General features: G+C 47.1%; 1 protein-coding gene across 6 annotated transcripts in view; it reads left to right on the top strand.

The window, feature by feature from the left end:
- The first annotated feature begins 256 nt into the window (after positions 1–256).
- The window catches only part of TFAP2B (transcription factor AP-2 beta), a 30,027-nt gene continuing 16,178 nt past the window's right edge, over positions 257–14,105 (top strand). For 2 of the 6 annotated variants that reach the window (XR_003419579.2, XM_027057582.2), the window contains exons 1-4: positions 259–604; positions 3,748–3,774; positions 4,986–5,444; positions 10,292–10,352. Coding sequence is in view for 5 of the 6 variants with exons in the window: in XM_027057582.2 (XP_026913383.1) it covers positions 524–604; positions 3,748–3,774; positions 4,986–5,444; positions 10,292–10,352 (628 nt within the window). In the remaining variant the exon portion in view is untranslated. Of the gene's footprint in view, positions 605–1,583; positions 3,561–3,747; positions 3,775–4,985; positions 5,445–10,291; positions 10,353–14,105 lie in introns of those variants that run through there. The other 4 variants (XM_027057581.2, XM_015079759.3, XM_027057586.2 and 1 more) reach the window with 4 other exon arrangements.

Here is a 14,105-nt window from a genome sequence, read left to right as displayed (position 1 = left end):
CATGAATAGGAGCTTTTGTGTTTAAAAATCTCAGTAATGGTCCCCCTTTTAAAATCTACATAGAAAATGGGGGACTGCTGGTCCCCTGGTTTCTCATTATGAATTGTAAAGACTTTAGTCAGTGGCTACAATGATTCATCATTTTCCATATAGAGGTTTTTAAATGTGTATGTTTCTATTAATCACACTGCACGCCTATCTCTCCTTTAAATGCATGTTTAGAGTCTGTAGACTCTGCGTGACCCAGGGGTGCTTATATAACTCAATGTGGGTGTCTGGGTGTAAATACGTGTTTATGATTTTTATAATATATATGTCTGTGGGTTGCATCTAACTCCTGTGTGTGTAATAATGTTTTTCCCTCTGCTGAGGCTTACTTCTCCAGCCTATTGTTTGAGACAACAGATATAAGTTGCGATGGGAGAGGAGCGTCGGATTTGGTGTGTATCCCCCATTTCCAATTATAGATGGATCATTACAGACAGCGGAGTCCTGAGAAGCCAGACATCTGCTCCTCACATGAATGCACTCACCTCCTAGAGACCAGGCTGCCATCATGCTCTGGAAGCTCGTGGAGAATGTCAAGTACGAGGATATCTATGAGGTGAGCCGACACCCCCAGATGCATCTTAGAGCTTTGCAGATACAGAATTTGAGCTTCTTGACACCCCAACTGATATATATTTTTCAGCTATTTAGTCGTAGATTTCCGGTCGGTTTTCTCAGCTTTCTCTAACTTTTAGAAAAGCTGGCTGGGGGAGAGACTTCACTATTCGGAAAAAGGGACTTTAAGCTTGAAATCTGGCTACTTTAAAGTTAGGAAATTTCTCTCTTTTCGTTCTTTTTTTTTTTCTTTTATTTTTCTTTCCTTCTTCTTCGCCCCCCCCCCCCCTTAGGCTTTGATGGGGAATGTGGTGCTACTCAACGTGGGCAGAGAAAATAGAGACTGATCAAGGCAGAGGCTCTCCTGGGTTTGAGTGTAGGAGAGAATTAGATGTTCAAGCCTCATTCGTAACAGACTCGGGCTTTTAATTTTTATTTTCAATAATATTTCTGAAATCGATAACAAACGGATCCAAGTAGAGGACGGAAAATTAGAAGGAGGGAGGTAGATAGCTAGATGGGTGTCGATAGAGCAGAAGCTAAGGAGTCCTAGCAGACCTTTTTTTCTGTTTTAAAAAATCTTTTTCCTTGTGTTTTGCTTTTTTGAGAGTCAGTGCGTCCAACACCCCGTTTGGGGGTATTTTTAACGCAGTGTTCTGCCCTTGTTGAGCGCGCACGGCTCTCCAGCGCTGGGGTTGGCGCAACTCTTCTAGGGCGGGGGAAGTTGCCCGGAGCCCGGCGGGGCCGGGGACGGGGCCGCGCTCGCCGCTGCCCTGGTCGGCCTCCGGCGCCGGCTGACGCGGCGGCGGGGCGGCTCCGGGGCTGGCGGGCGAGGCGGGCGCGCGGCACGCGCGGCGGGACGGGGAGGGGACGGCGGCGAAGGCCCGCGGAGCTCCGCTCCGAGCGGAATGGCCTCGCAGACCCCGACTTGGGAGCCGTGGGGAAGAGGGCAGCGCAGACTCGAGGAGACGTCGAGGGAGGGAGGACGGGAAGAAGCGCTTGGAGGGAGGGCGCCGCAGAGTTAGGGAAGGGGGCAGGGGGAAGCTGGCAAGCCGGGCGACCGAGACCGTAAAGCGGAAAAGTTGGAGAGAGGAGGAGGACGGGAAGCCAAGTCCTGGGCGACCGGCGCCAAGTAGCGCTCGCTCGGTCGTACGGAAAGGTCGCGGTGGGACGCACAGAGGTGCCCCGAGCCGGTGGGGGAGAAAATGCGACCCCGGCACTCCGGGAAGACTCTGGAAAGCCCGGCCGGGAGGCGCCTGGCGGATACAGGGAACCGGCCGCGCACAGAGGCGGCCGCTAAGCCCCGACTGACGCCGCGGGCCCAGCCTCACCCCCGCGGACTGGGGCTCCGCGGCCCCACCGCCGCCCGGCCGCCGCGTCCCGTCCCGCAGGCAGCCAGTGCCCCCAGCTCCGGCCGGGCCGGAACCCTAAGTGTGTGTGTGGGTGTGTGTGTGTGGGTGGGTGGGTGTGAGAGAGAGAGAGAGAGAGAGAGACAGAGAGAGACAGAGAGACAGAGAGATGATGAGGGTTTTCCTTTCCTCTTTGTGGCGGTGTATCGACTGTAACGAAGAGCCGCGCCTCCGCCTGGTGGGGCTTGTTTCGGTTCGGCCTCCTTTTCTTTCTTTAACAGGCGGGATAATGGTAAAGTCGAAGGCGCTAGAACTATCTTAAAGAATGTGAGCGCCCGAAGTGAGCATGACACTCACGGAGATGGGGTCATGGTGTGTGTGAACAGCTCGGAATATACATAGAGGGATTTCAGTGGGTTCCCAAAAGTAAGCAGGATAAAACTTGTTCTTTGCTTACGGAAAGTAAACTGGCTAAATGAGATAGGAGGGAGGGAGAGCAGAAAGAATAGAGGGAAAGAGGAAGAGGGAGGAGTGGAGTGCAAGAGGGGTAGAGAGAGGAGACCAAAATGGGAAGGAGGAGGGAAGAGAGAGAAGAGAGGGGAAATGAGAGCCAGCAAAAGAGAGGGAGGAGAGAGAATATTGCAGGTACCCTTATCTGGCTAAATTTTCTGATCAAAACTATAGGAGAACCAGCAGCCCTGTGGAAGGAACCTTTTTAAGTCCGGAGGAAGGTTGAACTTTAACAGAAATGGCAGTCAGGCCAGTTGAACGGGTTCCTGAAACATCCCAGAAGGTTTTCTGTTGCCCCTGGCTTTGCCTGGAAAGGATACATTTAGTGTACTTGGAGATTGATTGCATATATTTTAAATTGAGGTAAAAATCACAGACTGAGCAGTGAAAAGGGACTGGTCACACAAGGGATGAAAAAAAAGCCCTATCTCTCTCCAGTCCTTTAATAAATCAGCATAATCTCCAATATTCAGTGCAAATCTGCAAACGTCACTTGTAAACAACCAGGCCCACCGGTTTACTTTTCTCTCCCCTCCAAATGATGAGGCAACGCCTTTCTATTTTGTTTTTCTAATCTGCACACAAAGCACCTAGGGCGATCTGTTCTTCCCATTAGGAAAGTCCCTCTCCAGGAACAAGGACACCTACATTCTGTACAAGCCCCCAGCGATGCTCTCCCTCACTGCCTTGTCCAAAGTAGCAGGGGCTGCCTTACGCGTGTCCCCGGCTCAGTTAATTGAAGTTCTGCCTCTTTCCTGCTAAACTTTTTCCCCAGTCTGCCTTTGCCAGCCCCCTCGTCTGATTACATCTAGTAATTCTCCACTGAATGAACGTCATTTACAATAGTAGGGGAGCTCTGCGCTCGCTGCTGCTTCACGCTCCATTTGTCCTCCATTCTCCCTTTAAAGTACTCGTGTAATATTAATAGTCATGAATATCAATTATTATGAGGCGGTGTAGGCAAGCGGAGGGAGGAAGGGGCGCTGGAGCAGTCTGAGCCCAGCTTCGGGTGGAAGAGGACTGTATCTGGAGCCCCGAAGAGCGGCAGAAGAAAAGAGGCCAAAAAGACAGCAAGAGACCCGATGAACAGCTCTGTCTGTGTGTGACAGGCATCGCCAATCTTGTTTGGGGGTGGGGGGGGATTTTTTTTTTTTTTGATGGCTTGTCCTGGAAACCCCTCAAGCTCGGCTCCTGTGTCCAGCTCGTTTCTCTGCTGGACTCCTTGATTTTTTTTTTTTTTAAATCACTGTTTGATTTTGAGCAGTAACCAGGCTTTTTTTTCCAGATGTTAGTCCACACCTATTCATCCATGGTGAGTTTGGATTCACGTTGTACCAGAATTGCATGCTCCCCCCTCTCACTGTCTCTCTGTCTCTCCGTCTCTGTGCGTGCGTCTCACTCTCTCTGTCTCTGTCTTCCTTTGAGCGCCTTTGGCTTGGTAATTTAGCACCATAATTGGAGGAGGCTGCAGCTGCTTCTCTCTGCATTGTGTGTTCTCCGTCTGAGCTCCATGAGTCAGCTGGGGAGGGGGGAGGCCGCAGAGAAAAACTTTTTATTTGCCACTGCAGTTTGGAAATTTAGGTGACAATTTCTCCAAAAAAGAATCACGGGGACTTTACCAAGACACTTCCACAAAGGACAGGGAGAAACTTAAACATCCCTCTCACACACACACACCTCCCCCTTCTCCTTCCACTCAGTTTGCCACTCCAGACAGAACCAACAGTAAGTTGTCTGGGCTTTTTCTTGTTTTTCCCTCCCCAGGTCCTTAATTTTCACACCCTGGAGTATCATAGCATTAGATACAGAAAAGCAACCATAGAAATAACTCCTTCGAACCACGACTCAACTTAAAGGAACGTGCGTTCAGGATGTAATTTCAAATGAGATCCATTTCAATCAAACAGTATTTAAATGATTTAATTCCTCTTGGGGAGGGAGGGGTGACTGGGAACTCAGAGTAGGCAGATTTCTCAGAGCTCCTGGAATTATCAGGTTGTGTGGGGAGCACTTGGTCAGCTGGCTGGGTTGCCAGTGAAGGCAGAAGTTGGTTTGGAACAGGAGCAGCAGCAGAGCAAACAATATGAAGTTTTATTTGTTATGCTTTGCACCTCTGGAAGAGTTAGAAAAGATAGTTTAAAACACCCAGAAGAGGAAACACTGTACGGGAGGCTCCTATATTTTTAATTAAGGAATTTAGAATTCCCCCCATACATTCAGTTACTTGACCCTTACCCCTTTTGCCTGCTTTGCACTCCCAACAGCAGGCTCAGATGTTGGTTAAGTGGGTGGTGATTCTACCCACTTTTCCCCTCAAAGCCTCGCGTTTGGAATTGCTGAAATCATGTGCCCTCTGAGTCAACCTGGGAGTATAAGTTTCAGACTCTTGCTTCCCCTGTCCTGGGAAGAATGTACAGAAGCGGGGCTTCTCCATTAGTCGCTTGTATTTTTTTTTCTTTCTCTCTCTCTCTCTCTCTCTCTGTCTCTCTGCTTCTGTCTCTCTCTCCTTCTCTCCGCTCCCAGGACCGGCACGATGGCGTCCCGAGCCACAGTTCCAGGCTCTCACAGCTGGGCTCGGTGTCTCAAGGACCTTACTCCAGCGCCCCGCCGCTGTCCCACACCCCGTCGTCAGACTTCCAGCCGCCCTACTTCCCGCCTCCCTACCAGCCGCTCCCCTACCACCAGAGCCAGGACCCCTACTCCCACGTCAACGACCCCTACTCCCTGAACCCACTGCACCAGCCCCAGCAGCATCCCTGGGGGCAACGGCAGCGGCAAGAAGTGGGTTCAGAAGCCGGCTCTCTCCTGCCCCAGCCTCGGGCCGCCTTGCCCCAGCTCTCGGGCCTCGACCCCCGGAGGGACTACCACTCGGTCCGCCGGCCAGACGTGCTGCTGCATTCGGCGCACCACGGCCTGGACGCGGGCATGGGTGACAGCCTCTCGCTGCACGGCCTCGGCCATCCCGGAATGGAAGACGTCCAGGTAACCACAAACAAACAAATGAGAAAGACAATAAATAAATAGTGAGTGCCCCGGGAGATGGGAGGGGTGGGGGAGGGGCACTCTGCATCCTGGTAGGGGGAGAGAGTTTCCATCTTTAAAACGGGACTAGCTGGACACGACTTATATAACTGTTTATGTGTTATGCATGTAGTGGCGATTTCTGGAGGCCCAGTTATGAAAGCTGGAACCACTAGAAATGAAATCTTGAAGGAGAAAGAGATGCATGTACGGGCTGATAGTTTAGGGTCATCACAATCAAGGCTAGTTGTTTTTCCTCTTGCCTTAGCTACTTCCTTTTTCTCTTGTACTTTGTGCTGGCAAGCTAGGTACCCTCCCAACCACCACTGCCCCCCCGCCATGCACGTTCCATAGTGGGCCTGGCCCCTGACAAGGCAGGTGAAAGCTTGGGCTGCTTAGAGTCTGGGGCTTCAGCATAGAGGTGCAAGGGCCTCTTGGGCTCCAGAGGTTCCTGCTGGATGTTAAGCATGACGATGCACATGGGACAGAAAAACATGTGCTATGATCATCCAAACCAGGTCCTACTTTGAATGTCCCATAAGCTGCTGAGCCCTTTTTGAAGATAAATGAGTTCCAAAGTCATCTCTGGAGAAATGGAATAATTGTAGGGGTGGGGGTGACCCAGAAAGCCATAATTCTGCTTGGGAGTCCAAGAGGACACATACCATTTTGGAGAATTGTTTTCACCTCTTGGTGCATCAGACGACTATGGAGCAGTATTCTCCACATCCCTCCTCAGTTCTTCCCTCCATTAATACTCTCCTCTCCCCAAAGCCACCATCCCAGTTAGACAGGCATCACGTGTTTGTTTCTTAAAACAAAAGGCTCAAAACACTCCCCCCACCCACTCCCTAACCCATCTGCAACCTACACAATGGAGCCTGATTTGGTTGAGAATACTTGGTTAAACTAAACAAAGAAACATCAAAGAAATGATTTCGAAAAACTGTCTGGGTGATTCTGAGCAGGTCTCCTTTTGCTCCCTAATTTAAATAGTCTGCAGAAAGGATAAATACGGTTGAAAGGTATTTGACACTTTGGTCTCATTGGCATAGTTGTATATATTATGCACCGTTTTAGACGTACCTCTAAAGCAAAGGAAAATGAAATGGGAAAGGGAAAAGTCCTTCTGTTTTGCCTTACTGGGGAAAATATACATTTATTTCGGACAGTTAAAATGTGGTGACAGCATCAAATGTTGCCTGTGTGTAGCCTGTGATGGTTTATTGTTTTAGAAGAAATTCAGTTATTTATTATTTCCCAAAATAATGGGATCACATGATTTGTGGCTGGATTTACCCATAGTAACATGAACGATAGTTTTGTTGGTTTAATCAAGCTTGATGATCCCTGTCTGGAGATACTGCTCATTTCAGAATACCATACAAGAAGGAAATATTTAATAGCTTTTTAAAAAATGTATTGAGGTAATATGTGTCTGGGAGGGGGCAAGTTTTGAAATTAACCTTTCTGAGTATGGCTCAAAGTGCTAGATAATGAAAGTGGACCAACTCATCACCACTGCTGTTGGCAATGCTAACGCACTGGCCGTGTCACCACCACCCTGCAGGCCCAGTGACTCAGTCAGTCGAACCCAGGAATTCTCTCAAAACAGGGAATAGATTTCTTTGGTCTCAGTTTAGTTTGGTTTTAGTTTAGTTTAGTTTTTTAGGGTTTTTTTTTGTTTTTTTTTTTTTAAGATAGAATTGTGAGGGGTTTTGATGTTTGGTCAAATGCAAAGGACGAGGGAAGCACAGGACCAGTTCAGGGTGTATTGGGGAGAACACCCGCATCAAAGCGTCGCGCGGCAGGCTGAGTTGTTGCTTCGAAACAAGGACGGCGGAGGTGCAGAGAGCCCAGAGGAGAGAAGGTGCAGGCCCCAGCCCACGCATGCTCCCCACCTCTACCCAGTTCCTCCCCCAGAGGCTTCCAAACCCGTCATCTGGCGGGGTGGGGTGGCTCGCGGGACTTTCTCTGGACGACCTTCAGTGCACGGGGTCACGGGGGATACATCCTGCGCTTGTCCCAGGCTGCAGGGAGGATGTCTGTCTCCGCGGCGGCGATGGCAGGCCTTCTGAGGCAAGGATGCCCTTGACACGACAGGGGGCAGGTGACAAAGAAAGACGGGGGAGAGATGTACCTAGGACCGGGCCCGAATGTAGGGGCTTCGCCTCAGCTGCTCCATCCCGGAGGATCCACTCCGAGTTGCTGGGGGGGGGGGGGGGGCGGGTAGGGGTGGGGAGAGGGGGGAGGTGAAGTTACCCGAGCCGAGCCGGTGGGGATTTCACCGTTTCCTGCAGCTACGGATTGGGTTGGCTGCGCCTGACCAGTCTTTAAAAAGGGACCAGAGGGTGCCTCCGCCTGGACCTCAGTCACTTGTACGAACTCGAAGACCTAGTGTGTGTTCCGGATCCCTCTCCCTGCCCCCTCCCAGCCGCGGACCTGACAGGTCCCCAGGGCGCCGCTGGGCCAGAGGACCTCAACGCGAGGGGTACTCACCTGGCCGAGGGTTGGTTTGTGGGTATGTCGTGTGACCCAGACACACGCGGAGGGCCACCGCCCCGACCGACCGTGAGAGAAGATGAGGGGAGCTAATTAACCAAATGCTTCTAATATTTTTTTAAATGAAACTATAAAACCCTGTCAATTTCTATTTCAATTTACTCACAGGGGCTATTAAACTAGCAAATCGCAGTTTGGGCTCTGGGTATGCTACATTTCACCCATTTGCGTGTATGTGTGTTGGGGGGTGTGCACTGTTAAAAAAAAAAAAAAAACTCCGGAAAAACAGCATCAGAGAGAAAGATGGAGTGAGATGACACCTACTTTGGAGTTTAGTTGTCGTGAACCCCTCTTTTCTTCTTCCAGTCTTTGCTCCCTAACTTCGCATCACCTCTACTACCCCTGAGTATAAGCATATAAGGACGTTGTCAAACCCCACCACACACACACACACACACACACACACACACACACACACACACCAGTGTCTTAAAGCAACCCCTGGTATCACTTTTAACTAAAGAAGTCTAGTAATTACGAGTCTGAGTTGTTTTTCTGCGCTTCCGCATGCAGTCCTAATTAAATCTTTACGATCCTCCCTGTGACGATTAAGCGCCAGCATGCTGCGTGAATATCCTGTACAAAAACCCAGCAGGCGGCCGTAATTAGATAGAAAATCAGACAAGAGCCTTCTCATTAACTACCACAACTACCCCACGTCGCTGATGAGGCGTATATACATATTTACGTATCGGCGTGAGGGTGAGGTGTGGGGGCGCCCTGGGTCCCGGCCCCCGAGATCCAGGGCCTGCCCGCCCACAGTCACCGACGACTATTTTGTTCTTGAGTGGACGCCTCGCAGTGTAGACACGTGAGCATGGCAAGGCGTGAATCGTGTGTGTGCGCGCGCGCGCACGCGGGTGTGCAAGGTGGGGTGTCTTGAGGAGTTCCGAGCAAGTTGTACGAAGTATTTGTTAAAGCGTTTTACTGTCTCTTAATATGGACATGGCATGTTGCAACATGGAAAACAGGTCTTACGGGGAATAACAATTTTCCTCACCTTTCCGACAACTGAAGAGTGACTCTTAAAAACGTAAAGAAACAAATTAACATGCTCCTCCCCCGCTCCTCGTGATTAGATCATCTCGTGTCTAATGTGCTGCTTGTTTGGGGTAGACAGTCTCTTCCTTGTGATGAACACACACCCTGTCTGGGGATGAGGTGTGAGTGGGTGGGAGGTGCTGTGAAAACACAACCTCACTCCCAAGCCGTTTGCTTTTTACTTCTCTGTCGAGTGGGGGACAGATTGGTCCGAACGTAGGTTTCTAAGAATTAAGGAAAGCAGCGGTACATTTCAGAAAGACCTAGCATTTATTTTTCATTTGGGGGGGTGGGGTGGGGAGAGGAGGGAATACAGAGCTTTTGGATGCCCTGGGACGCACAGCCAGAACTTCTGTATTTGTGCATCCTGACAGTAAGAAACTCATCCCAACAGCCATTTCCCCTCAGAAGTGCTGCCAACACCCAGGGTTGAAACTCCCCTTTAGGGTAAGACTGTGGCACAAAAGGTGAATGCTCTTTGCCAGAACCCAGGTGTTCACTGGGAGGATCGGGGGCTCTCTGTGTGTCTGTGGTTACTGTGGCCCTAACAGGTGTGCTTCTTGCTGGGAAGTAGCAGCAGCAGGATTGGGAGGGGAAGCAAACTGTGCAGGTTCCTCTGAGGGATTGTCAGGCAGCAAGAAATTCATAGCACACAAGGACGTGTACGGACTGAAGAGTGTGTGAGGTCCTGCCAGCTTGCAAACGTGTTCCTCTGTGTTGCTGTTTGCATTCCATTCCAAATTGCTCAGACTTTAATTAAAATCCCGTAATGTAAACTATTATGTATTTGTAAAGTGACTCTGGGGTTAAGATGTGCTGGGATAGAACTGAAAACAGGAATTATCCGTACTTATATTGGTGAAAATCTTTCAGCTGTTGCCAAGTTTTCACAATTCATAAGAGCAAGTAATATGAAAGTTTATATGTCTGTGTAACATCTATGTTTAATATAATAACTAAACCAATACTGCATCCCAGATGTCTCTCGCAGTTTCCTTTTTCCTCCTCTTCCATTGGAAGAATTTATAATTTGGGTGACTTTCATTTCTATGTTGATTTGGAGGTAATAATGATAATAATAAAACCTCCCTTTGTGAATTAATATAAATGGAAATAACAGAAACTCCAGTTTGGAATGACATGATTTATGTGTGCAATTCTTTAATATCCAGTCAATTTGAATAGTGATGTTTTTATATTCACAGTCAGTTGAAGATGCCAATAACAGCGGCATGAATCTATTGGACCAGTCTGTCATAAAAAAAGGTATGGATTATTCCTCCCAAAAGTAAGCAAAGTTTTCCTGTGCAGTCATGTCTTTATGAGTTTTCGCTTTGGGGGAATTCGTTATTTTATAAGAGAGAAATGTTTGTGCACAATCGCAGGACAAAGGTGTAAAAGGCCTGGGTGTAAAAGGCATGTTGGGAAGAAGGAAACGGGGAGGGGCAAAGACAGAAACCCAGATGAGAGAGACAGAGGGACAGAGACTGTTGCCACTTTCTCATGGTACATTTGGCAGCAATTGTAGATACATCTTAAATAACCGAACTACCATCGTGTGTGGAACTGGTTAGGAAACACTGCTTTCAAAAATGTGCTATAATTATTTCATTTATGACTGGAGTTTGCTGAGCTAAACCCTAACCTAAGCCATTGAGACAGGTCCTTCTCTTGTTTTTGTATTTGATTTTTGTGTGTGGTAATTCTGTTCCCATTTCTCTGTCTTTTATGAGTTCTTTATTATTTTTTTTAAAAAAATCCTGCGAAATGTGTTGCTAAATATGCACATCCCGAGAAGTTGAGACAGCCTATGCACATTTCTAAATCTTCCTACATATGCATTCATGATTTAGTGTGACTGTGGAATCACCCCATACTGTTAAAGGGCATGTGATATTAACAAATGTTTGCAGTCTCTTGTACAGCTGTAAGCAAAATAATTAACTAATTAAACTAATTAAATGTAATTACAATAACTCATTTCGGGCGTATTGCAGCTGCTTAATTTTTCCCCCTCTCTTCTGACAGTCACTGAGAGAATGCCTGGAGATTAGTGTGGCTGCCGAAAGGCCTGAATGTCACTCACATGCCACCAATTTAGGAGCTTGAATGTGTAAACAGTGCAATCTTTAATTATCGCTAGAGCTGGTATTTGGAGATACAGTTTTAACTACTGTAACCCTTTCTTATCGATTCTGGAGAAGGCCCGTCCTTATATTTGATGTCAACAATCCCTAGCTTCCGTCAGTTATGATTAATTTGAACCACATGACAGTCACAAAAACAATTAAAGAAAAGGTGCTTTGGAAAGGAATGCAAAATCAAGCCTGGTACAGTAGAAGGGTTGTGAAGTAAGGATTCCAAACAGGGTGGGGTATTCTAAATTATCTTCCTTTACAAAGACAGAAAAAGTGGCTTTGGAGGTGAAGGATGGGAGCTGGGACAGGGGTGGGGGGAGCTGTACTTGAATAATGCCATTTGGCTTTGGAATGTAATATCCTGAAGAAGAATGGTGAGATTTGGGGCAAAACTATTTATTTTGAGTGTTGCTCCAAACATCTCTCCCTATCTTCTTTAGATAGTGTCATTTCAGTTTTTAATGCCAGCTTTCCGGTTTGCTCGGACACCCAGGCTTGGTGCTTAGATTTGCAACTGTGCTGACAGCTCACTTTCACCATTTCCTCTAGGGTCTTCTCTTTTGGATAACTGCTAGTTGATGGGGGCAAGGCAGGGAGAGTGGGGAGGTACTTCCCCATTGGCTTTTCTGTTTCTTTTTTGTTTTAGCCCCCCCTCCCTTTTCACCGGAGGCTAGAACCCCTTATCTCAGGGTTCTGGATCCTAGAAACAACATTTGGGCTGTCAGTGGGTCATGCCCAACAGATGACCAATCAGAAATGTTATTAATAAGCAGGCCAATACAAATATTTGGAATTTAGCTTGCTTAACAAAATGGACCTGAAAATATTCTTAGATGTAGGCTGCTTTGGTTTCAGGGCTAGTATATGTTTGTCAGCAAAATATGAATATTTATGTATAAGGGTATCTCCAGGAATAAGGAGAATATTGACTAAAGTGGCTGGTTCTGTTCGAAAACATGCAATACTTTTTATGGCCTCTAAAGCCTTTTTTTTTTTTTTTTAATGTATAGCTTAAAACATCTAAGTGGCACTCCAGTCACTTTATTGATTTAGGGGGCATGGTATGAATATGAAGTGTTAGGTCAACTCCATTATTTAACACTTCAGGTATTTCCTTTATTACATGAAGAAAAGATCTGAGTATCATATATTTATCTGTAGAGAGTCATGGGTAAAATAGAAATAAGTGGTTGATTTACTTTTCTAGATAACTGTGAATCATTTAAAATAAGGGTATGGATTTACCTGCTTCTTCCTGGCCCTCTGGTCTCTCATTTTTGTCCCCTCCCCAACCCTTATGAAGGATATCTCCCAGAGATTAATTTCATAAAAGAGGAGGTGAGACAGTTTTCAGAACTAAGTTTTCTACATCTCCACAATGGGCAAGGGATTCGGTTGCTTAATTTATTTTCTAATGGGTTTTTAGAGAGATCTTTAATTTTTATTTTTTGTAGAGGGATTTTTAAAAGTCTACCTCACTAATAAAAGTGCAGCTACTGGCCCAGGTTTCGGTGTCTCTGCTATTATATATACTGAAGCCAGAAGGCCTAGGCATAAAAGATAAAGGTCTCTATGTCTCTCACTGTCTCTAATTATGGAGGGACTCTCTCCTAAAATTTAACCAATTTTTCACCCGTGTTGATATCACCTCATAGATTATAGGCTAGCTCTCCTGTTATGTTTGCTATCTGGGCTTAGCTGACATTTCTGAAGTAATTTAGTTAAGAGGAAATGAGTTGTTCCCAGTAGAGAGAGCAAACGAGTGGAGTGAAGGTAGCCAGCGTGATAAATGGCTCTTTCATTTGAAGATCTCCAGAGCTCGTTTACGGCTAATTTTCTGTATTGGCCCCCTTTGAGCTATTAATGCAATCGGCAGGGACCGTGGCCCCTCTCCTCTTAGCTGCCCCATTAGAGCTCCCATTAAGCTGCCGAGTCTCAACTCCGTGGCAGGAGTGGAGGGAGTAATGAAAGGTGCTTTTTAAACTCTCCTAATCTAAACCGGCAGAGGGTGGTTAATACGATTTGAAGGGGGCTGGTCAATGAGCAATCAATAAAGTAATAATGAGAAGGATTTGGTACATTAACAGTCTAAAAATCCAACGAGACATTAAAAAATCATTCTTAACTCTCAGTTCCATTAAGATTAGGATTCTGGGCCGGGGAGGGGCTGCGTTGGTGCCCAGCTAATACAAATGATCACTGCCACCATCCTATAGCCTAACTAAAAAAGGCTCACCTAGGCTTTAAGAAGAAGTGTTTGGTGCATTCAGAGGCCAAAATGCAATAGGTTTGACACCTTAGAGAGCAGAAAATATGCTGGGATTTCTTGGAAAGGCTAGTGTGGCTGGAGTCCAAGGTTCAAATGTGACTGTGGGGCATTTTCATTGGTCTTGGGATATCCTGTTTGGTTAGTTTCAGTTCAACCTCAGTTCTTTCCCACTTTTTTCCCCATTAGTTCTGGCCCCTTCCCCATATAAACACTTTGATTTGGTGTGGATTTTCTTTGGGGGGGAGGTAGGAAGAAATTGCCAATTTCAATTACAATGTTGGGATTCTTCCTTCTGACCTAGAAGGTAAAAAAGCACCGAGAGTTATGTCAGAGCCTCTGAAAGGGTTTGAGTTTCCCCTCAAAGGAAGAGGTTCACATTTCCAGAGCTGACTTGGATCCCAATAGGTATTTATTCAACTCAAGACTCTGAGATACATTCCAGCCACCCAGGGAGTAATCAGAGTTCACAGAATTTTTAAAAATTTTTATTTATTTTTGAGAGAGAGAGAGAGTGAGTAGGGGAAGGGCAGAGAGAGAGGGAGGTACAGAATCCGAAGCAAGCTCCAGGCTCTGAGTTATTAGCACAGAGCCTGACGCGGGACTCGAACTCAC

The sequence above is a fragment of the Acinonyx jubatus genome, chromosome B2, assembly GCF_027475565.1.
Source record: "Acinonyx jubatus isolate Ajub_Pintada_27869175 chromosome B2, VMU_Ajub_asm_v1.0, whole genome shotgun sequence".
NCBI lineage: Eukaryota > Metazoa > Chordata > Mammalia > Carnivora > Felidae > Acinonyx > Acinonyx jubatus.
This window is presented reverse-complemented; position numbering and strand designations above follow the sequence as displayed.